Genomic DNA, 25,318 nt, shown 5'->3' with positions numbered 1-25,318 from the left:
AGGGATTTAAAAAAAAATGGAGCATGGAAAAATCTGGACCATGCTCCATTTTCGTGCGGGTCTCCCGCGGGGTCGGCTCCCGCGGGCTTCTATTGAAGCCTATGGAAGCCGTCCGGATCCGCGGGAGACCTAAAATAGGAATTTAAAGTATTTACCATCCATAGCGGACCGGGAAGGTCTCCTCTTCCTCACGGCCGCATCTTCCTTGCTTCGGCTCGGCGGATGTGCCCGGCGCATGCGCGCGGCACGTCGACGACGTGCCGGCGACGTGCCGCCGGCGTCAGGAATTCATCCGCCGGCCGAAAATGAAGATCCGGCCGTGAGGAACAGCTGACCTTCCCGGTCCGCTACGGATGGTAAATACTTTTAAATTGCTATTTTCGGCGCTCATGTCCGCGGGGCAGGAGGGACCCGCTGCAGATTCTACATTGAGAATCTGCAGCGGATCTTATTTTCCCCGTGGACATGAGGCCTAAGAGTTTATTTTCACTGATGAGAGTAAATTCAGACTTAGTTGGGGTGGGAGTGGTGGGTTGGAGGAGTGATTACTCACTCAACACCCCAAATCCAAATCACTCTTTATATATATATATATATATATATATATATATATATATATATATATCCATCCATTTGAATACACAAATCAAAAGTTGGACCAACAATTCCTTAGGGTGAAGAAGCCTGGACGTTATTAGTATGGAGCCCGGGCTTCTTCACCCTAAGAAATTGTTGTCATACAGGACAAACCAATCCTCTAATGTGTATAGGGGCCTCCCAACTCTTCCCCTGACAAGCAGATGTCTGGGCCGGGGTGATAAGGATCTGACTGTTGAATTTCAGCTTGGTCAATCCTTTTGCCCTTCATAAGCTGCCAGCAGAAGTTTCTAGCTCCTGCTTACTCCCCATTCAGAGTGTGCCTTTTTATGGGTTGGGGCCGTAGAAATGGCTGCTTGCCGAATGAACATTCGGCTAAAAGCCATCTCGTGTTTTGGCCATCTCAACCAGTAGGCTACCAGTATTGATTTAGAAAATAAAATTGGTGTACATTTTAAAGAGGCGAAATACAGAAATGCCAGCATCAATTTCTTACAAGTTCTTGATTTTACTAGCGGATATAATGAATGTTTACATTTGCCTTTTGGCACAGTCTGCAGAAATGAAGAAGCTCAACGGGTTTAAGAGATACATTTAACTATGCAAATGACTGTTGTGTTATTTTCTATGGTTTTTATTACTTTTCTATTAAAAATGTTTTCCAGCTAAAGCTTTTACTAGTTGCCTCATAATAAAAACTGGCAGTCAGACCTTTTTGGATTTTTAGCATTTTTTCATTGTTTGCAGCATGGCTGGAAATTAGTAATACAGCTTTAATTTAGTGCCCTGCTGTGATTAAACACGGGTCATGCTTACTGCATTGTAGTGAATGGGACTTTTCATAATACAGTTTTCACAATAAGGTCAACTTTTTTTTTTTTAAACTAAGGCATGCCCTATCCCCTTTTGGTTACATTGTTTCCTTTAACCTATTTTACTTCATTGGTGTAAGATGCTGCATATAAAAAACATTTTGCAGTGCCACATGACCAAAATTAGCAATAAATACTAAAGTACCGAAGTGATACTAGTTTCTACATACAACAGGTGCTAGAAATGGCAGTTTTTAAAGAATATACAGCTCCTTTAAATTTCTGCCACGGTATTTGCCATATCTGTACTGTTTAACATAGAATCATAGAGTTGTGTCTTCTTCCATGCAAACTTCTGTTCATTTTGCAGTCTTTGAACTACAGTATAGAAATTTTCGCAACCAATCGGGATAGGTCATCAATATCAGAGCAGTGAGGGTCTGCCCCTCGGGCCCCAACCAATTAGCTGTTTGAAAAGGCTTGTGTGGGTGCTGCGGCCTCTTCTCAGGCCTGTGACATTGAGGCCAGGAACCAACAAGAGTGATGACAATGAAGCTACAGCACTGGAGGATATTGGCACTACATAGGGCATAAATGAAAGATTGTCGCGGGGTATTCACACGGCTGGATTTTCTGCAGAAAACTACCATAGCAATTCTGGTTGAAGCTGCAGCTGTAAATATACACAGTGTGTGAATTCTGGTGCAGATTTGCAGCTGTGGACTGGCAGAGTCAGGCCAGAAAATCTGCGACAATTCCATCACATGTAAATAAGTAAAAATCAAACTACTAACAACCACTTGTCCGTCAGTCCGTGTGTGACGCGTCAGTTGAATGCAGAGCCTGGCAGCACCAGTGAATGTATGTTACTGACTCTTGGCTCCGCCCCCTGATCACATGCTGGTGATGTCATCACAGCTCCTTTATCCTCCTTGTGCACTGAATAAGGGATTATGGGCGGACTACATCCCCCACAACCCCCCCCCCCCCCCCAGCCTCAGTTGCTATGTATACACCCAGTACTCAGTCTGGCAGTTTGTCGCTGGACACCTGTGTGGAGACTCCAATAAATGAGACCTCACAAATGTCTACATACATAGCTGGCGGTGCATATTGGCCAACAACATTGAAGCATAGTCCTTCCCCAGTATCCTCACATCTCCTGAACAGGATATCATGTCATCTCAAGTGCTAATGCCGCCAACACCAGTCCAGCCTTCATCTAATAGTCAAGAGTTGAAACAAACTATCACTGTCATGCAAACATGTCACCACAGACGGTTCAATGCCGCTGTGAAGCTAATGCAGCTACATGATACAGCGACAAGCCACCAGCTGAAGTTTGTAAATCTCGTGCAGCAGATATGTGAAAGCTGAAAGCGAACATGTCTTCTCAGTGAGCTGCTGAAGTTTGTAAATCACGTGCAGCCCATATGCGAAAGCAACGTAGCAGAGGTGTGTGTGACGTGCATGTAGCAGAGCTATCTGGCACATTGCACCACCAGAAACACTGGTACTATAACTTCCTAATAATTACTAGTTAACTTATAAGGAGCGAGCAGTTGCCAGAGACTCAGCAGCTCTCTGCCAGTAACAATTGAAAATGATAAAGTCTCCAGTGTTGTCAAAATAAGTTTATTGACAATTTTAAAAGCATATGCTCTAAATATTTCAGTATAAAAATTTTAATTCTATTTTTTGAGTGAACACACCACCTGTTGTAAATCATGTCCTATGAGGAACGGTTGAAGGATTTGGGAATGTTTAGCTTGCAAAAAAAAAGAAGGCTGGGAGGAGACTTGATAGCGGTCTACAAATATCTGAAGGGCTGTCACACTGCAGAGGGATCAGCCCTATTCTCATTTGCACAAGGAAAGACTAGAAGCAATGGGATGAAACTGAAAGGGAGATCAGATCAGATATTTGAAAAAGCTTTCTGACAGTGAGGGGGATCAATGAGTGGAACAGGTTACCACGGGAGGTGGTGAGTTCTCCTTCAATGGAAGTGTTCAAAGGCTGGACAGACATCTGTCTGGGATGATTTAGTGAATCATGCATTGAGGAGGGGGTTGGACCCGATGACCCTGGAGGTCCCTTCCAACTCTACCATTCTATGAAAGCCATCATGAAATTTGTGTCCACGTCAAAACATGATGATACCAGATGTAACACTAGGAGTTCCGAAGGCACCAGCACAATGCTTATCCCAGAAATGTGCTTCTCTTGAGATTATAGTCTTATTGGCTCAGGATTCTATGGAGGGATGGATCTCGCCTTTGCGTATAGTACATGACTAGTGATCACATGGCCATCATGCGGAGGAGCAGTCCCCACATCCAGACAAGACTCCATACTGTTAGGCACAAAGAGATCACCAAAAGTCTCTCCTTGCTACAGTCATGGCTATCTTCTGGGACTGAGAATGATTTCCAGGTCGTCGCAGTCTTGATATTGAGGTTCATCTTGAGGCTGCCATGTTTCCTTAGTTAAAGATTTTAGTTTTGCAATAGGAAACCTATGAATAGACGTGTCATTGAAAATGTCGCTATAGCGGTCACTTTCTGGAAATGTCATTTCTTCTACAATCTGTAAACTCTGTTGAAATACAGAACAGACAATCAATTTGCAGCAGTAGCTTCCATAAAGGCAGACCATGCCACTGCAATGCTTACTAAATTGCAGCTTCTGCTTACTAGCACACAAGCATAGTATTTCTTTCTGCAGCCACCACCAGGGGGCGCTCAATGCTTTACAGATTTGTGTAACTCCTACTGAGCTTAAAGGGGTTGTCCCGCGCCGAAACGGGGTTTTTTTTTTTCAACCCCCCCCCCCCCCCCCCCCCCCCGTTCGGCGCGAGACAACCCCGATGCAGGGACTGAAAAAAAGAACAGCACAGCGCTTACCTGAATCCCCGCGCTCCGGTGACTTCTATACTTACCGGTTGAAGATGGCCGCTGGTATCCTCTCCCTCCGTGGACCGCAGCTCTTCTGTGCGGTCCATTGCCGATTCCAGCCTCCTGATTGGCTGGAATCGGCACGTGACGGGGCGGAGCTACACGGAGCCCCATTGAGAAGATAAGAAGACCCGGACTGCGCAAGCGCGTCTAATTTGGCCATTCGACCATTTTAGACGGCGAAAATTAGACGGCAACCATGGAGACGAGGACGCCAGCAACGGAGCAGGTAAGTGAAAAACTTTTTATAACTTCTGTATGGCTCATAATTAATGCACAATGTACATTACAAAGTGCATTATTATGGCCATACAGAAGTGTATAGACCCACTTGCTGCCGCGGGACAACCCCTTTAATAGTAGCTGCACAAAAAAGATAGTTTGTGCCCCCTAGTGGTGGCTGCAGGCGTTGCATCATTTAAGTGTGTGTGTGTGTGTGCGTGTGCGTGTGCGTGTGCGTGTGCGTGTGTGTGTGCGTGTGTGTGTGTGTGTAAGGTCCAACCTCTAAAGCTGTAATCACACATGCAGCACCACTTCACTGAATTGGACCTTAGAACATAACTTTTAAAATTTAAGCTTACAGACACATATAGTACAAAAAGGAAAAAAAATCTTTGTTCTTAATGTAAAATATAGAACCTATCGGATATAAATCCACGTTTAACCGCTCTCACTTATTTACGTGACTAGGTTTTGTCAGTTAGTATGTGGACCAGTAATGCACTAACCAAAATTTATCTTACTGCAGTGGGTGCCCCTAATGGTTTGACCCGAGACCCACTATAGATCACTTCTCACTTATTTAGGTAAGTATAGTCAATATGTGCATAGACTAGTTCTATACTGTCCCCAATTAGTCTAACTATAGTAAATACCATTAAGGATTCACCCAAAATCAAGAAAGACCATAAGTGATTCGTCTCAGGAACTCACTAGCCTACCACTAAGGCTGTTGGTCTGCTGCTCCTTTCTTTACTCTCATTTATATTTCCTTGATGACTGATTCTAAACTATATAGGAAATTCAGTTAGTGGCTGTATTTAGGGCCTTAAAGAGTTTATAGGAAGAAGATGAAATGAACTAGCAATCAGCTAATAGATGAAGCTTTTAATAGAGCCAAAGCCAAGAGTGGGTTTAAAAAGGACTGATAGAGAAGAGAAAACAGGAGAAAAAAAATCAAGTTTATTCATCCTGAAATGGTTCAAAATAGCAAATATGATGTGTTTTAACCCTTTGCATTCCAATTTTGGATTCAGGGTCTCCTAGGGGGTCTTTCTCTTTCTGTCATTATACAATGGTGCCATCTGCTGGCTAGAGCCAGTACTGTGGTATGGGATATGCTGGAGAGGCCCCCAACAACATAGTGGCCAGTAATCTACAGTAAGAATACCCTGCCGGATGTTTTCCGACATCAGAGCTGTACAGCCTTCAATTAGAATGTCTTTAGACGCCAGACAGTGGATTGGAAAGGGATAAGGATGTTGCTCAATAGACTTGAATAGGAAGGAAGGTATAGTAGCGTGGTAAAATGAAGCTTACCTTATATATATAAGTGTAATCTCTCTGTAGGACTCTGGAAACCAATCTGTAAGAATAGACCATATTTTATTTTTATATATATATATATATATATATATATATATATATATTTATTTTTTTCATTCACAGTGCGCCATTTGATAAACCTATAAAATAAGGATTTATTTTAAATACCAACCTTTCTTCCATTCCTCTGAAACTGTTGCCAATAATAACGGTTTGCGCCAAAGCTTCACATGACCAGTTTCTCCAGAGCAAGTTATTGTACAACGCCTTGCCGCAATGTAGCATGTAAAACACTGTGGGCTTACAGACTGAACGTTTGCCCTCCTGTAATGAAAAGGGGACAGATAACAGTTTCCTCATTGTACCTGTTAACCCTTTAAATTCTGATAGCGGCATTTAAATACCCTGATTAATGTTTGGGGCTCCTATACTGACCCCCACGATAAGATCGCGGATTGACATGGCAGCCAGGGGTCTTCTAAAAAGTCCCAGGGCTGCCATTGCAGACTGCCTATCAAGTCACACCTGTGACTTGATAGGCAAACTACCTTTGGAAAAAATTAAAGTAGTACAGCAAAAAACAAAAACTTTATCAGTTTGGAATCGCAGTAATCGTACTGACCCATAGAATAAAGTTATCAGGTCATTTACATTGCAGTGTGTACATCATAGAAACAAGACGTACTCAAAGATGGTGGAATTTTGTTTTTTTCCGTTTCCCTCCACTTAGAATTTTTTAAACGTTTTTCTGTACATTACCAATGAAAAATACAAGTTGTCCTGCCAAAAATAAGCCCTTAGACATCTACGTCGATGGTTAAATAAAAGAGCTCGAATTTTCTAAGCGGGTGGAAAAACCGGGAATGGAGGGGGAAAAAAAGGGCCGCGTCCTTGAGGGGTTATTAATAACGATCATCAAGAAGGAATGCAAGCTCAAAGCATTTAATAATAAGCCCTAAATTAAGAGAAAGTCATAAAAACTAAAAGTTAACTTCAATGAAAGCCGTCCGTGCGGAATCTGCAGGAAAATAAAACATGCTGCCATTTTTCATCTGCGAACGGAAACCGCAATTGGTTTTCCGCTCGTGAGCATGAAGAATCATTTTTGCACTGCGGTCGCCCACTCTGGATTCCGCAATTCAAATCCGCCCGTGTGCACTCACCCTCACTCTTGTAAAATAAGTGCACGTAGCAGAACTTACCTCGTTTTCCAGCACAACCGTCAGCCCTAGTTCCTTAAGTACAGCCAGCTCCAATGGAGAAAATACAGGATCAAAAACGTAGCACTGATGTCTGGGGATCTGGGGAGGAAACAGACATTATGAGAGTATGTCAAGGACCGCTCGCTGGAAGCTGCTCCTGATTTATGACATCAGCTGCCTTGAAATCTCAATACTTTGTCCTTGAGGCTAAACTAACCTAAAAAACAAATCCCACAGTCTATAAATCTACAAGAATCGCATGCCCCGAGAGAGGATACTACTGTCAGCACTGGCGTAACTATAGGGGATGCAGGGGATGTGGTTGCACCCAGGCCCAGGAGCCTTAGGGGGCCCATAAGGCCTCTCTTCTCCCAATAGGGAGTCCAGTACTATGAATAAAGCATTATAGTTGTGGGCCCCCCGTTACAGGTTTTGCATTGGGGCCCAGGAGCTTTAAGTTACGCCTCTGCGTTCAGAGAAGTTGGGGGCCCCAAGATAAACTTTTGCAGCTGAGCCCCCATGGGCCTTTAGCTACGCCCCTGGTTGTCAGCATTATCCAGATACAACTACTGTTGTATGGACAGAATTTATGGTGCACATCTGCATATTAACTGCGGTATTTTAAGGTACGTATAGACAGAATAATTATCGTTATTAAAAAACAAAGAAAAAAAAAAACACGCTACATCGTTCAAATTTGAATGATAATTGAGCCACCGATAATAATTAGTTCGCTTATTCATTTCATGCAGGCATAAAAATCATTGTTAACTCGTTCCCTAATCTTCAGTCTCTGTGAACGATTTGACAAGTGAACGGTAAAACGTTAGATGTAAAAACACCCTTAAGAATGCCGCCTTTTTGTGTTTATATTTTTTACATTTACGGCTTCTCCTCCCCACTTTCAAAAGAATCATAACTTTCTTATTTCCATCAATGTAACTAAGGGCTTGCTTTTTGCAGAATGCATTGTATTTTTCAATGGGAGTATTTAAATGTTTCTAAGGCCTCGTTCACACGAGCGTTGCTTTGCACGCATCCGTGCTGCACAAAACACAGCACTGCACGGATGTGCAGAAAAACGCGTGAACGAAGCTCCGTGTCAATTGCTTTCAACGGGGCCGCCGCTGCTGCTGGCAACCTCAATGAAAGCAATGGGCAGCAGGCACCAACCAGAGGGATTTTCGGGGAAGGGCTTGACTTATAAGCCCTTCCCTGAAAATCATGCCTAGCTTGTGTAAAAAAAAAATAAAAAATAAAAAATAAATATATATATATATATATATATACACACATACTCACCTCTCCGCCACTGTCGGGCTCAGCGCATCTAGCCGCTTTGCTCCTGGGCAGTGTACTGAAGCTTTTTCCAAATTCCCGCCTGCTAAAAAGGCTGTGTCTGATTGGTTGAGAGCTCAGCCAATCACAGGCAGCGCTCAGCCATTCATTGAATTCAACAGTGGCAGGTGATGTATATATTTTTTATATATAAAACACGCACAGATTCTCTCAGCCATTGAAATGGTCAATTATTTTAATAGGTTCAATATGTGTTCTTTCCCATTGCAAATGTGCAAGAAAAAAAGAGCATGCTTCGTTTTTTTTTGTGCAATGGAATTGTGCATGCCAAGTATGCGCATGTGAACCAACCCACTGAAATCAATGGGCTCTATTTTCTGCGTATTGTGTGCACCCATTTTTTGCACGCAAATACATAATTCAGAATTAGCGAACTTGGACTAACTTTAAGTAGCTAGTTAGCTACCTAAGTGTTAATGCAAGCGGAGCGGGACACCGCTGACAGCTCCAGGAACAGCAGCTGCTTTGCTCTCTGAGCTTTCAGGTGGTATCCCGCTAAGAACTGCCAGCGGGATATCAGCTGAAAGAATACTATCAGCACCGCCCGCTGAGAAAATCAGCATGCAGCGCTGATAAGAGTCATCTGTCATTTCTAGAAATCACCGAGGAGCAAATACTGCTCGAACAGTGCACAATGGCAGCGCGTTTAGACGCAACAATTATCGCTCAAAAGATGGCTTTTGATCGATAATATATATATAATCATTGTGTCTACATGGGCCTTAAGACACTGCTTCCTATGGCAGAATAACAGATTTTGGTACTGCGATTTATACCATGAAAAGTACTAACTCTTACTATTGTCCAGAAAATATATAACCTGCTTATTTCATGGGGGAAAAAAATCATCCCAAGGATCTACCATTACTAGAAAGAAGGAGCCGCATCCATATCAGATATTTCCTCTGCATCTCTCCACACTTGACCTGGCGCCACATACAAAAAGTTGTGCTAAGAAATTGCAGAAGAGACTAGATGCAGTCCTTTCCTTCTAGGGACCAGTGGCGGTCGGAGCAGTCAGTCAACCAATGATCGTAGTCACGTCCTGATAACGTGCCATCCCTTCCTATGGTGGGCAAACCCCTTTTAGTTTAATCAAAATTTGAAAATGGTGTACAAGGATATAATGACTCTGTGATGTCTTCTCATCATGTTCAATCATCACCTTAAAGCGTTCCAGGAATAAAAGTAAGAAAGCCATTTGGTGTCGGGAAGTAAGACACGATGTGAAGTTTCCCAGACCATAACACACACAGTCACAGTGTTGGAAAGAAATGCAGGTAGCGATGGAGCCCTCAAGGTTCATGTTCTTCACTAGCTCCTCAATACTGCCATCATCTGAAGTCACTGCTGAAATATCTTGACATCGGAGAAGACAACCTAGGAAAGATAGGTAAGAAACTGCTGAAAAGCTTGTAAAACTGATGTCTTCTGCATGAGAGGTTAGAACACTGTCAACATTAGTTGGGGACTAGAGATGAGCGAGCGTACTCGGATAAGCACTACTCGCTCGAGTAATTGGCTTTATCCGAGTATCGCTGTGCTTGGGGCTAAAGATTCGGGTGCCGGCACGGAGCGGGGAGCTGCAGGGGAGAGCGGGGAGGAACGGAGGTAAGATCTTTCTCTCCTTCTCTCCCGCCCGCTCTCCCCTGCTCCCCGCTGCGACTCACCTGTCAGCCGCAGCGGCACCCGAATCTTCAGGGACGAGCACAGCGATACTCGGATAAAGCCAATTACTCGAGCGAGTAGTGCTTATCCGAGTACGCTCGCTCATCTCTATTGGGGACACTTCCACTAAAAGTTAGAGAAGAGGGCTCTGAAGAACCCGGAACATGCATACATTATATGAATAAACTACTGCCTCCAAAGGGCACCATTGATAGCCCCATAGAAAAGAAGGACCATCTCTGGTTATCATCGCTGGTCTATGTGCAGCTCCAGCAGTGTGACCTTTCACAATGATCTGTATCCACTGAGACCAACTGAACAAATTATTAGTGGGAACGTTTTAGTAGGTTAAAATTAACCATCCTTTTTGGCGACCGTCAGACCTATCATTAAAACCTCACATTAGGGTGACCGTACATAGTGTGAATCCTATATGAAGAGAACTATTGGCCCACCAAAAAATGTCAGTCCCATACATCAACCGATAGACCCAAAAATAAATGTCCAAGACAGGACTGCCGGAATGTATCATTAAAAAATAGAGAATTTCAAATATAATCAAAGCATTTAAAAAACAGAACATAAAGGAAATGCAGACTGAACCACTGGGCGAAGCTAAGCGTGAGACGGGATTTTCAGATCCTCGGTCACATGGTAACACTTTACTACATGTATGGTAGTGAGATTGGTTGTGCCTATTGTAGGTTTATATAAGCATGACTTTCTTTGGGAACGTCTTATATGTGTGACCTTGGTGATGGGTTTCCCTTGTATTGATGTTTTTTAAATGCTTCTATTATATTTGTAATTCTCAATAAATATTTTTTTAACGATAAATTTCTGCAGTCCTGTCTTGGACATTAATTTTTGGGTCTGTTGAACGTACATAGGGCAGACCTCAGCCACAAACACACATGGGTATCTGTTGATTGCAGGCTGCCACCTTGACTGGTCTCTGTATCAATTGATCAGATCTACAACGGTTACGGGCGCCTGAGGTACACGGGGATCAGAATGGGTACGGGAATTTATTACCTACCACAAAGAAGAATCAACTACAGCATGACAGTAATCACCCTTAAATATGGAGGCCGAACATACTACATGCTCTCTACAAAAGCTAATCACGTCTACATACTGCAGGTCTCCGTGTTCTCACCTTGACAAGAGTCCCAAAAGTCCGACATTCGCAGGTCTGTCCTGAAATAAAAAGAAAGCGGGAGAGACAGTTAGTTACACAGAGATCTTTCAGGAGGTTTTAGGCCTCATGTCCACTAGGAAATTCTCCATGCAGAATCCACAGCGGGACCCTCCTTTCCCGCGGACATGAGGCCTGAAAATAGATTTTTCTTACCTGTCCGGACGCTGAGGGTTACTGTCCATCGCGGCCAGATCTTCTTTCTCTCTGCCCGGCGGATGCGCTCAGCACGCCGGAAGCGTGCCGCGCGCATACGCCGTGCACTCTTTTTTTTTTTTCCTTTTTGAACTCCTGCTCTCCCGCGCCAGATAGCAGAAATTCAGCTGCGGGTGTACCGCAAGACCGGACGGCTTCCATAGGCTTTTATGGAAGCCCGCGGGAGACCCGCAGAAAATGGAGCATGCAGAGTTTTCTCTCACGTGCAGGAGAAAACGCAAATCCATTAAAATGCCATCCGCGGGTGCAAATTACAATTTAATTGCCCGTGGATGGCTAATGGATCCCAATGGGCAAAATTGAATGCGGATTCCGCAGTGGAATCCGCAATTCGATTTTGCCAGTGGACATGAGGCCTTAGTTTATTATCTCTGCTCTGATGCGTCCATCTATGATGATACATAAACAGATTGAAATATGGATCTTCATAATCATGTTCTATAGATGTAAGTCACATTACCCTACACAGCAGTAATACGTATCACGTGGGTCGGTACCGCTGCTGTCTGTTGGGGAGTGTTCCCACGGCACTCTTTACTACACTGTGGGGTTACATCAGGGGTTCCATCACAGCAGCTGAAAACAGAACTGCGGCGCAACCCAGAATGGGACCGGTCACTTTCAATGGGGAAACAGGCATCACTTTGGTGTCCATTTACAAGGGTGCCGTCCGTATCGTTATATTTGGAGTATGGAATGATGTAGTCGACTGTGCTAGTCTATACGCCAAATAGAACAAACAGAACTTTTGTAAAACGGAAACAAAATAGTGTCCCTTTCACTACTGCAAGCAACTGGTTCCGTTCAGGATGATGGAACCCCTGAAATAATCCCACAGTGCAGTGATAAATGCTGTGGGGACGCTCCCCAAATGATCCCTGGAAACCTTTTGGGCAGACGAGTATAAGGGTACAGTTCACATTGGAGGTATTTCCATATGAGGTAGAAACTGGTTTTGTGATAATTTGTGGTTTCACACATGCTTGCTGATGTGCCCATACACTTTAACCCCTTCCCGCTATAGGTCGTACAGTTGCGTCCTGCAGAGTCGGAGTATATATGAAAGGAGATCCTGTTTTCTACAGCCGACACCTGATGGCAATTCTGACACAATTTTTAGTTTGTGTACATATATGTGTGTTGTTTTTAAAGTGGTGTATGCTTAATAAAGGCTTCCCTAAAGTCGAAACGCGTTGCATATATTTGAATAAACCAGCTTGGAACCTGAAAACATCTCCTAAATCTGACTGCACTGTATGCCTTCCGGGATTGAGGGGTGCAGTGGACCAGGCACCCCTAATAAGTAAGTTACCAGTCATCTATATCCATACCACTGAAACATCAGGGCCTTTTTTTCTTTGGCTACCGCAGTATTTCAGTATGATGCAATGCTATGGCATCGTATCATACTCTAGGAGTGATCAAAGCATTGCTAGTTGAAGTCCCCTCTGTGGACTAAAACAAAAAAAAAAAAAGTAAAATAAGAACTAATTGTTAAAAAAATAAAAAAGTAATAAAAGTAAAAAAAAAAACCTTTTGCCATATTTACAATAACAGGAGATAAATAGTAAAACAAAAATACATCTTTGGTATCGCCGCGTCAGTAAAAGTCCAATCTATGAGAGGAACGCATTATTTACTCCGCACGACGAACGTCGTCAGAAAAGAAAAAAAAAACGACAGAAATGTGCTTTTTCGATCAACCCGTCTCCAAGAACAAAATGCAATAAAAAGCGATCAAAAAGCCGTATGTATTACAAAATGGTACCAATGTAAACTACAGGACATCCTGCAAAAAATGAACCCTCGCACGATTACGTCAATGAAAAAGTTAAAAAGTTACTGCAGGCAGAGGATGGCGGCAGAAAATAATAAAAAAATAAGAGTACAGCAGAAAAAAAACTATATGAGTTTGATATCATAGTAATGGTACTGACCCATAGAATAAAGTTATCATTATTATTATGGCATTTTCGTTGCAGTTTGTGCGCCGTAGAAACAAAGACGCACCGAAAGATGGTGGAATGTTGTTTTTTTTCCATTTCACTCCACTTAGAAGTTTTTCAGTACATTATATAGTACCATTGAAAAATACAACTCATCCCACAAAAAACAAGCGACAACGATGGATTAATAAAGGAGTTACAATTTTTTAAAAGGGGGGAGGAAAAAACAAAAATGGAAAAAAAAGGGCTGCATTGTTAAGCGGTGACTAGCCAAAAGTATATTCGCGGGGATATAGTTACCTCAACTGTACGGAAAAGTGGAGTTGACCACATGACACAGATTTCTGTTCTATAGACACATGTAGCTCTATAGTTCGTTGCATAGGTCTGCTGGATACGGTCGGCGAATCTGTAGGTCTTACATCAGTTTACCTGCGCTCTCCAGCTTCGTTGTACTACATACCGCATGTCTTTGTATTATAAGGTAGTAATGGCGAGTCACTTACATGGTTCTGTTAATTCTCTTGACCGCGTCGGTGCAGTCCTGGGCTGCATACAAGTGATGGGGCTGCTCAGAACCAGCAGCTTTACAAGCTGAATCTTCCCTTCGGCAGGAGGACTTCTTGGTGGACTTCTTCTTGCTGACCACCTGCCACGTGTCGGATCCCACCCAGGGCCTGCAGACAGCAGATACAGGCAGGATGTAACTGTCGTATGTATAGGATCATCACATGCATAGTGATCCCTCACAACACAAAAGGGAAAGTATGGATTAAAACGTCTGAAACAAAATGACCATGGGCAGATTTTAATTATAAAATCTGTGCGTGTCATCCGCGGCTTTACAAGCCTACAGGGATGCATTAGCATCCGCACGGCAACTAAAAGCATGTAGATGTGATTTTTTTTCCCGGCGTGCGGATCGCACGCACGGGAAGAAATCGCAGCATGCTCCATTTTCCTGTGGATCCCGCAGAGACGGCTTCCATTGAAGTCAATGGAAGCTGTCCTATACGCGGAACACCAGCAGCTGTCACTGTGGCTGTGCCGCGGATCTGTGGGAAAGCAGGATATTTAAAAAAATAGCACTGTGCATGCGTCCGGCACGTCCGGACGCATCCGCCATGTTGAAGAAAGACGATCTGGCCAGCGCAGCGGAGATCCGCACTGGAGCCGGAGAGGTAAGAAAATGTATTTTTCTGTCCATGTTCGGGAGTACAGCTGGATTCAGTGGAATCCGTGTGTGCAAGTGGACATTGGGCCGAACCAATTCCTCCAGTAAATATACTAATTTTAAAAATAATTAAGTTATAAATAAAAAAAACAACTTTTAAAAAAACTTTTTAACGCTATTAAATGATAAAAAAAAAATCTGAGAAAAACAAGGTATAAAAAAAATAGCCCTATGTGTCACGGAAAAAAAACTGCAGTAAAAGCAATTTTGGTAGCTGAAGTAAAAAAAATAGGGCTGTAAAACCACCATATGGGTAATATCTAGTGATGAGTGAACATACTCGCTAAGGGCAATTGCTCGAGCGAGCATTGCCCTTAGCGAGTACCTGCCCGCTCGAGAGACAAGGTTCGGGTGCCGGCGGCGGGCAGGGAGCTGCGGGGGAGAGCGGGGAGGAACGGAGGGGAGATTTCTCTCTCCCCCCCGCTGACTGCCGCAACTTACCGCTCCCCCGCGCCGGCACCCGAACCTTTTCTCTCGAGCGGGCAGGTACTCGCTAAGGGCAATGCTCGCTCGAGCAATTGCCCTTAGCGAGTATGCTCGCTCATCACTAGTAAAATCAATTTTAAAATGTGTCTGCTCCTTTAGGACCGAAATACCCTGGTACTTAAGGGGTTAAAAATAACTGCTAACATACAGATGTAGTTTAAAGGGGTTGTTCAGGACTTTTCCTATTGATGATGTATCCTCAGGGTAGTAATCAATAGTTGATTGGCTAGGGGTCCGTCGCTTAGGATTCCCACCAACCAACTGATCGCCAGGCCCACTGTTAGTGCGGACAGCGCTGTCCATATTGCAGCAGCCCGGCTGGGTACTGCAGGCACTGATCCCATTGGATTTTCAGTAGTACCAAACTGGGCAACAGCCATACTGACAACGCAATCTGCTTCCAGCGCTGTCCAAGCTGATAAACTGATTTTGCAGCAATAAGACTTTCTAATGTTAAAAACGCATTACATAGAAAAACGCAACCTTGGGCTTTGCGATGCGATAAAAAGGAGACTCCATAGGGAAACAATGATAAAAAAAATGCAGAAAGATAGAGCATGCTGCATTTTTTTTGCGAAGGAAACCATCACTCTCGCATCGCAGGATTTTACCACCAGTGTAGAGGCGCCCCAGTGTCACCATTGACAGGCCTCCCTGATGCAGCAGGACAGTCCTGGATTTTGGAGGGGTGTCCCACCATTCAGGGGGTACGCCTCATTTCCTGACTTCCCACCGCTGGGCCTCCCCTTTTGAAGCTCTGTCAATTGTCCGTGGTAAAACCCCTCCAGCAGTCAGTGGCCCCAGACAGCGCGCTGCGTACAGAGAATGACCCCCTGCTCCGAGTACAATGGGGCAGATCTACTAATACCAGCTAAACATTACTAAGGCGGGTAGTCGTACAGTGCACCAGGTCCATCGCAGGTAGATAGTAAGTCTGTTGGATGCCCTCATCCTGCCATTTCATGGCCAAGATGGCAAGGCCCGGCGCTCTGTTACCACCAGCGGTCAGACGGTGCAGCGCAGAGCTATTACTGAAGTGATCAACAGCTATGGAATCAGTGGAGCGCGCCGCACTGCTCCCGACACTCATATTCACTGTCATGAAGCATTTGACTGTTGTCATGGTTACCAGCTGGATAGCAGTAGATTCCCATCTTGGCTATGAAAAGTTGACATGAGAATATCCCTTTAAGACGGGCTAATCTAAGTTTATACCACCTTATTTTACACCAAAAATTTATCTAAAAAATTGGTGCACTTTGCAGCAATTTTTTGGCACCATTTAGGCCATGCTCCTTTTTTTTTTGACAACTTGCAAAAACTGTTCAAAAGTGACTAAAAACACATAATAACTTTGGCAGAAAGAATGTAAGACTTTTCCAGTGCACTTTGCACCATAAACTGATGTATTTTGGATAATCTGCCCGGCGTGTCCGAAAATGGGAGGATTATACTGGGCCATGGGGGTTCAGGAGGGGGAACCGACTGGTGCTGCGGGGCTGCAGAAGAGACATTACCACCTAGTGGGGCTGCAGAGCACGCATTGGTACTACGCGGGGTGGGGTTACTGAAAGCTTTTGCAGGGTTGCAGCAGGCTGGGGAGAGCATGCAATGACCAGTTGTACTGGCCTGGGTCCAATCAGAGAAGATGCCCAGTGGAGGTAACCGCACTGTAACTATCACTGTGTACAGCTGCTATCTGGCTGGGACATAAGGGGCGTTGCCTAAGTCATTGCTGCCTGCAGGTAGGACTTGTCCCATGTATGTGCAGCACACAGCCGGCCAGCGCCATGATAGCCGGGTTCTTCTACCATATCATGAACACGGACTATCAGCACGGGACAAGATGTACAACCGCCAGCTCCAGGCCACGTGCACAAATCTTGCGTTCCACCGAAATACTCACTTGTCCATTTTTGCGTTCCAAGACCGGAAGCCGCCGGGCGTTCCAAGCCTCTTTCCTACAGCGTGTCGCTCACAGTGCGGACGCAGGGAGGTGACGTATACGGGGAGGACGGACGTAGATATCATGCGACGCTTATTTTGACAGTAGGAAATTAGTGGCTAATGTTACGTAAGTCCGCAGGGCTTCACACAGCACTTTTATATCACTGAGTTTAGAGAACACAATGTATGGGTTTTGTGTGATAAATGTGCATCAGACATAACCGCCATCTCGGCGAGGAAACTACTAGTAAGCCGTAGCGACCAATCACAGTTCAGCTCTCATCTTCCAGCAATCACTGGAGGAATGCAAGCCGCACTCTGATTGGATGAGCTCTGATACACGAGGCGCCGCGCACAGCGCTATCTCTAGATGTGGTAGTTGGTGCACGGTTAGGCTTGTGCGCCACCTAGTGGTCACTGGTAGTATAGCCTGAGGGAGGAAGTGGAGGCATCACGAGAAGTGTCTTATGATTAGTGGAGCTGCATGTATCTGGCAGGCTGTGACAGAGGTAGGTGCTGTATATTCCTGGGTACAGATGTCTATGGGCTGGGGACTACAGGGCAGCATTGGGATTCCTGTTTTCAATGTATCTGTCTTTGAATTTAACCCCTTAGTCCTTTCTTATCTGGATCGGCGCAATTACCGCGACTTTATAGAGATTTTATTGTTTACTACTTTAGCACAACAGAAACATGCTTTTAAAAGCCAACAATTGAATCTGCCTCGCTGCGACCCATAAGCGTTCTATGTTTCCGGTACCGGAGCGTTGCGAGGGCTTGTGTTTTGTTGCGGGAAGAGTGGTACTATTTTGAGGTACATACTGCTTTTTTTTTTTAAATGTTTTGCGGGGAGACAAGGAAAAATAATTACTTTTTAAAACTATATTTTTTTGGCATTCACTAAGTGAGATAAATACCAAAATCTTGTCGTTGTTTGGGTCGTTCCATACGCGGTAATACCGATTATGGGTTGGTTTTTCAAAATTTGTTTTCAGTGTTTTATCCAGAAGTGTTTTTGTAGGGAAAAGTGTGTATTTTTAACTTTTATTTTCTTTAAATTAAACTTTATTGAACAACATATGATTATACCTCCATTATTCCAGTGGCCCCGGCAGTAGTAATACCCCGTCATATTGTTGCCATCATTAAAATGCTCCATCATGTTGTCATTGCTCCATTTTAAAAATGCTTCCCCTGTGCTGACCTGGCAGTAATAATGTTGTCTTAAAGTAATTAGTATTTAATTTCACTTCATTTAAGAGAGACGTATGGGAATGGTCTAAGTAATGATCCTAACTATCCAAGGCGTTTCACTTGAGGCAAGCTCTTCAGGGACCCAGGTGCACCTCATATCTACCCTGTTTTCCTGAAAATAAGACATAGCAGGATTTTCCAGAATTTTTGAGGATGCAAAATGATTTTTCAGGCTTTTTCAGGATGCTTGAAATATAAGCCCTACTCCAAAATTAAGCCCTGCTAACAATTAAAAAAGTCAATTTAAATAGTGTCCAGGCAGCTATACATGTAAAACAGTTAAACAGTTAAACCTTTTTGAACAAAAATTAATCTGGCACTGTCTTATTTTTGGGGAAACACTGGTATATGTACATTCTCTCTTCACTAGAGCTATCAATGTGTGACGCTCATTATAGTAACTGACTTGATCGATGCTATAGACAGTTCAAGGAAACCTATTGATTTCTCATAGGCTTCTTCTATGTATCTGTACAATGACAAAAGGAAAAAATAAATATGTTTCCTCTAAGTAAGTTCTCTTCAGTAGATAGAATTCAGAAACTGCAACCCTAATTCTATGAAGTCCTGTTTTCTCATATCAGCAAGTTGGTTTCTGCTGTCCTATTCAAGCAGTGTCCCTCTAATTACTCTATATCATATTCAATCCCTATATAGAGGACTAGCAGAGTTTCTGGCTCTTAAATCCTACTATGCTATCTGGTAGTAAACGATGGCTAATATATTCGAGCACTCAGAGGTTTTAGCTGATGTTCCTGTGAAATAATAAAAAAAATGATAAATATATAAGCCAGCAGCCCTGATGGTGGACTGCTGGTGCAGAGTAATACTGCATAGTAATGGGGGACATGTTGGGTTTTGCCTTTTTTTTTAAATGTATCTATTTAATTTTTTTATTTTTGTCCATTAGGGGACTTTTGAATATCACCTTTTTTTTAATTAATTTAATACACTGCTATACTACACTATAGCAGTGTATTATAAAGCCTACGAAGTTCAACCATAGGCTGAACCTTATAGGCCACTGTAGCTGGTGGACCCAGAGGCTATATTAAAATCTCCAGGTGCCGGCCCACCAGTACACCAGGAAAAATATTGTTGGGCCAATCTGCCCCGGTGACGCGGCACCCCTGGTAGGCTCTTGCGGCACACCATGTAGGTGCATTCTACTAAAGCTATGACAGCAGCCTATTAGACTCTGTTGGAGGTGGGGCCTAATAGGCTAAGTTACATGGCAGACATAGAGGCCTTTGTCAGGCTGCCATGGGAACCCATTGATACCTTGTGATCATACTGTAGATTGCTGATGGGAGACAAAGCCCCTCCCCCTGTCATTTGCTTACATGCTGTAGTTGCTATTGGCTGTGGCATTTAAGGTGTTAAGTTGCCAGGATTCAAGGTCTCTCCATTGCTGGCTGTAAGAGCAGGAGCCTGGCTGTCAGTAATCAGCTAAGCCATCGCCTTATAAAGATGTATGCGCGGGTTTAAAGCCCACTATTGATCGTCGTAAAAAGGTGCTCACTAAAGGGTTTTTGAAAGTTGATGTTGCCCTTGATGGGAATGGAACCTAGCAGCCCCATATTGCAAGGCAACAGTGCTAACCACTGAGCCACACTCCTTCAACAACCACCACCTCCTTTTAAATGCTGACAAGCAGATGGAAGCACAAAGCTCAAAAACGCTAGTGTGAACGCAGCCTTACTGATACCAGAAAGTGCCGCCATGTTGGTTGTCACCACAGGATGAGCGAGAGTAATCCTCCAGTGGTAAACAATGACTGTTTCCATTCAACAGCTGCAAGCAGAGATCTTGAGAACCATTAGGAATTCATGCTTGAAGAATGTTTTGAAAAGTTAGATATGTTTCATGTACAGACATGGCAGCTTAACACTATTTCTGGCCACTATTTGGCTTGTATCTTATTTATCAATGATTTTCTCCTCTAAAGCCTGTATCTGCAATTCTCAGTTGTCTCTGAGCTGTTGGGAGAAGCCGACTGTTATGTGTGCACAGAGAAAACTGTAGATTCTCCTCTGTAATACATGGAGAGACATATTATGGAGGACACTGGAGAAGTGCTGAGCAGTGTAGATGTGATTTCCATGGTTGTTACACAGTAAATAATCACTTACTGTTTACTGCAGGCATATTTGTGTTTCTGTTTCTTAACTTCCCCCTCTCCATAGACTTCATTGGACAACAAGACTCCTCACCCTCCTTCATTTCCTATTCTCTATTTTGTTATCTCTATTACTAGAGGCAAGCTTGGCATGACAACAGTCAGTGGACAGCAAATTAGAAGGGAGATCACTAGTGGCCAGTACTCTAGAGTGATTTTTTTTCAGTGCAAAAACATCATTTTTTGGCAAATAAAGCGATTTGCCCTTTTGCTGATTATCATATTGGCTATCATATAAGCACAAGTTGTTTGAGAAGTTAGTGACCCTTTAAAGAATAGTTGAAAATGACTTTATACAAGATGAATACACGGGGAGATACTGATCTGATGAGCTGAGGCTTTGTGGGAAGGCTGCTTGTCTCCCTGTAGCCCCTCCATATGGTTACTATGCTTGTATATGAGATATATGTAAACAATACTCATCAGAACGGGGTTCATTTTTCTACCTTGATATATAATTTTTTTTTCCCCCTCCTGCCAGGAACCCCAGAGCGCAGGAAATTTGGGAGATATGAAGCTGTGCAGTAAATGTTGTAGAAGAACTTGATGGCAACAGAATAATTGTAAATGAGCTCCATGGCCTCGCTCTCTACATCCGAGTCCAGACCAGTGTCGTGGTGAGTCAGTATTATTTGACGTATGTACCCCCCAACTGTGGTTTAGAAGAATATTAACACCTTAATACTGCAGGACATAGTTATGTCCTCCATTTTCGGGGTATCAGGGGGCAATCTCGCTCCATACATCACAGCTGCTGGCTGTTTCTTACAGCTGACACACACCTGCAACAGCTCCGATGAGCCCCTCGGCTCATCGGAGCTGTTATCCCTTTAAATGCCCTTGTCAATTCTGAGAGCGGCATTTAAATCCCCTGACTGATGCGGCTGATACTGGGGTGATATATTCCCCGTTGAAGGCGCTATAATGCACATAGAGAAGCACATCATACACATGAGATCACAGAATAAAACTTTTAGATTATCTGTAGGAATCTTGCGCTAGTTACCAACTGAAATTTATTATATATGGAGCAGATCAATAGACCGTATCTAGACTTACAGCTATCATGTATAAGGATAGCCAAGAGATGACCATACGCTATAGTGGAACAGCTCGCCATGAAAATGAACCAGTTCAACGAATCCCACTGCATATGGGGCTCCGAAGCAGATGGATGGTCACTGCTCCTATGCTAACATAGGTACATCCGAAGAAAGCCTTCAGCTGGCACAGCAGTGTTGGAATTGGACCACCAATGATTGGCAAAGGGTTGACTTCTCCGATGAGTCACGTTTTCTGCTTTGTCGAATGGATGGACATTGGCGTGTCAGGCAAGAAACAAATACCCTGCAACCATTGCGTGAAGAACGCAAGCTGGTGTGGCGCTGTCATGGTCTGGGGAATTTTTTTTTGTGGCATTCTCTGCGTCCACTCATCCATGTGCAAGGCCCTCTGAACCACAATGGTTATGGATCCATCCTTGCAGATCACGTACAACCATACATGCTGTTTGTCTTCGCTGAGACAGATGGGATCTTCCAACAAAACAATGCAAAATTTCACATGGCTAGAAATGCCCTACAGTGGTCCCCACAATTGAACCCTGTTGAGCATCTGTGGGACCACCTTGATTGTCTTGTTCACTTTATGAATGTCCTCTTCCCTCCCCCTTCTCTTCATGCACCCTCCAGCAACTGTGGGATGCACTGCGGTCAGCATGGCTCCAGATACCTGAGACCACCTACCTGAACCTTATTGAGTTGCTCCCAGCCTGTCTAGCTGCTGCCCGTGGGGCACATGGTGGTTACTCTGAATATTAGCTGGTGGTGATAATAATGTGACTTGACTTTGTATAAGTTAACCCTCATTTATACATCTCCACGACTTTGTCTCTGACCTGTTTGGAGAGTTCCTTGGTTTTTAGGTTACTTGCTTAGTGGTGTTGAAAACTGAGGGCCATTTCAGAACAACTTATTTATAGTGACACGTGACAGATCATACGGCAGTTTGATCGTACACAGGGCCATAGTAAACTAATTATGTGAACACCTACACACTCATAAGACCAGTTCACAACCTTGAACGTTGACGCCCTGAGGGAAGATCCAGCACTCGAACGTCAGTATAACATCACAATCAAAAACTTGTTTCACGTTCTCTGCAATCTCCCAGATGAACCAGAGGCAGCTTGGACTGTCACAAGAGACGCTATCCGTGAAGCTGCAAAGACCTCTCTCGGATACCGGAGTCCTCCTAGGCAGCCATGGCTAATATACGACACTATGCAGGTCATTGAAGCGAAGGTGAAATCCCATCTTAAGAACGATCAAGTGGAATGTAAGAGGCTGTGTTCCGGGCAAAGGCTGAAAAAGACCGGGAGCGGTACTATAATGCTCTGGCTGATGAAGCTGAGAAGGGTCTGAAGTCAAACAATCTAAAAGCAGTATACAAAGCAGTTGACAGAATCTGAGGGTCCTCAGGGACCAGCCGGCATACGCCGATCTACAAATCCGATAGCAGCCCTTGTACCACCCATGACGAGACACTCCAACACTGCTGCGAACATTTCTCATCAGCCCTAAACCATCCACCGGCTAATCTGTGCTACGACCTCGCATCCGTTGCTGTGGATGACCGTTCTGTGCCTACGGATGCTCCGTCATGGAAGAGGTTTGTTCTGCTATTCTGAAACATAGACACAGACGTGCCGCTGGCTCAGATGGCATTCCACCCGAACTGCTGAAATGCGTGATTGAGCCAATAAGCACTGCTTTACATCAACTATTTCTGCGCGTCTGGTCCTCTGGGAAGTCCCCGTCGAATGGAAGGAAGGCATCATCCTCATCCTGGACAAAGGGAAGGGCCAAAAAGTGCATGCTCTAGCTGCTGGCGATAACGCTCCTTTCGGTTCCTGGCACGGTCTTCGCACACGTTCTACTCTCAAGGGTAGAACCACTCCTGACCTCCAAGTGGAGACTTCAGCATTCAGGCTTCATGGCAAGCCACTCCACCATTGATGCCATACTCGCTCTTAGGCTCCTCTCAGAGCTACACAGAGAATTTAACAGACAGCTCCTTGTTGCGTATGTTGATCCCAAGGTGGCGTTCGACTTGGTTGACAATGAAGCCATCTGGAAGGCCTTGCGTGGCACCGGCATCCCCAGGGCACATCTGCCAAAGTCTGTATCAATGGTTTACCTCTGCTAGTTTTGAGACCTCGTCTGGTGTTCGACAAGTTTGCGCCTTGGCTCCCGCACTCTTCTGCAGGGCCATGGACTGGATTCTTCAGTGTATTGTCCAATGTAATGGGGTCACTCTTCTGGAGTACCACTTCACCGACCTGGAGTACGCCGACGATGTTGCACTCCTGGATGTCGCATTAAATAACCTGAGACACTCATTGGAACAGTTTTTGATGCGGAGGTGTCCTGTCCTTGGGCTCCACATCACTTGTAAAAAAAAAAAAAAAAGCTGCACAATTAGGAGCCGGCGCAATCCCATCCGGACCTAGATGTAAATGGGCAAAGAGTCGACGTTGTTGGTGAGTTTGTGTACCTCGGAAGCATTTAGCACACAGATGGGAGGGCGCTTCTGGACATCCTGCGGAGAATAGCGTGGACAGCCTCAGTATTGCGGTCCCTGGATAAACTCTGGCGGAGGCAGAACATAACACTCAGGACTAAGATTCGATTCTACCAGACCTGCGTAATGCCAATGTTATTGTACAGCTTGGAGACCTGGACCTTGCTGTCGCAAGCCACTGAGCGTCTGGGGTCCTTTCACATGCGATGCCAATGCCAGATTCTCCGTGTCCGTTGGTTTGACTTCATCAGAAACAGTGAGATACAGGCTTGCACGGGGCTTGAGTCAATCACAGAAACAATAACAAGGAGACGACTCGCACTTTTTGGTCATGTTGTACGCTTGTCAGAAGCTGCCCCGGCCCACTGCTCTCTAACCGCAGTAATTGCTAGTAAAATTGAGGGACGACACCCTGCTGGATGGCAGAGGCCTCCTGGTCGTCTGCGGCGCTCGTGGGTGCAACAGATAGACGACGGTACCTCATGTGATATCTACACTGAATGGAACAATGCTCTCACTCGTGGTCATTCTAGATCAGCCCTACGGACCCTCGTCGTCCAAGCGACATAACTAACTAACTACACACACTCGCAACCTTTCAATTTTTTATTTTTTAAACAAGGTATTTTTTATATTCCTCTGTAAAAATTTGGAGTATTGCAACAAAATGGGGGGAAAAAACCCCCAAGGAGTGGGGGGGGGGGGGGGGAATACTTCCACAGGGCACTGGTACATAGGACTATACTCTTAGACACAGCAGGACCCAACCATCTGCCATTGATAACAGGCTTGTTACATACTGCATGCAGCCTTTCTTGTGTTTAGCCTTTTTTAAGAAATTTGAGCTTTACAATTTTCTTATTTACATGCAGGATGAATTATTTCTTTCTCTATGACGGATCAAAAGTGAAGGGAGAAGGTGACCGCACAAGGGATGCAATTAATTACTTCTATCCTCCTGAGGTAAGTTATACGTACTAATCATGTATATGAAAGAACCTGGCCATGTGAATAGGTGTTAGTGACCTCACGTGCTTACATGGACCTTCTACATAGTTGTGTGCACACAAGACCTCACTAATGGTTGTCTAGGGTATCTCAATAAAAGGGATCCCAGGAAAGTTCTCCCTATTCCTGAT

The 25,318-nt window shown here is 44.2% G+C and overlaps 2 protein-coding genes across 4 annotated transcripts in view; one reads left to right on the top strand and one right to left on the bottom strand.

Annotated features, from left to right (window-relative positions):
- Window positions 1-3,079: 3,079 nt before the first annotated feature.
- On the bottom strand, window positions 3,080-17,192 carry SRRD (SRR1 domain containing). The gene is made up of 8 exons (XM_066603916.1): window positions 17,124-17,192; window positions 14,004-14,174; window positions 11,297-11,337; window positions 9,635-9,849; window positions 7,111-7,209; window positions 6,081-6,232; window positions 5,903-5,948; window positions 3,080-4,004 (listed from the first exon to the last, which is right to left on the bottom strand). Exons 1-8 carry the CDS (start codon window positions 17,129-17,131, stop codon window positions 3,813-3,815), a joined length of 924 nt encoding a protein of 307 aa, XP_066460013.1. The 5' UTR covers window positions 17,132-17,192; the 3' UTR covers window positions 3,080-3,812.
- A 10-nt stretch (window positions 17,193-17,202) lies between these two features.
- HPS4 (HPS4 biogenesis of lysosomal organelles complex 3 subunit 2) overlaps window positions 17,203-25,318 on the top strand; it is a 45,341-nt gene continuing 37,225 nt past the window's right edge. For 2 of the 3 annotated variants that reach the window (XM_066603914.1, XM_066603912.1), the window contains exons 1-3: window positions 17,203-17,291; window positions 21,079-21,214; window positions 25,052-25,142. In XM_066603914.1, the coding sequence (XP_066460011.1) occupies window positions 21,165-21,214; window positions 25,052-25,142 (141 nt within the window). In that variant the 5' untranslated portion in view covers window positions 17,203-17,291; window positions 21,079-21,164. The other variant, XM_066603913.1, reaches the window with a different exon arrangement.

This window comes from Eleutherodactylus coqui, chromosome 5 (assembly GCF_035609145.1).
Source record: "Eleutherodactylus coqui strain aEleCoq1 chromosome 5, aEleCoq1.hap1, whole genome shotgun sequence".
Lineage (NCBI taxonomy): Eukaryota > Metazoa > Chordata > Amphibia > Anura > Eleutherodactylidae > Eleutherodactylus > Eleutherodactylus coqui.
The sequence above is the reverse complement of the archived record's forward strand: the minus strand, read 5'-3'. Positions and strand labels throughout refer to the sequence as shown.

Coding starts and splice junctions, on each gene's coding strand:
- SRRD (XM_066603916.1), bottom strand. Junction 7,210..9,634: donor TATTCCTGGAACGCTTTAAG/GTGATGATTGAA, acceptor TTTCCTCCCCAG/ATCCCCAGACATCAGTGCTA. Junction 6,233..7,110: donor CGGTTGTGCTGGAAAACGAG/GTAAGTTCTGCT, acceptor TTTTCATTACAG/GAGGGCAAACGTTCAGTCTG.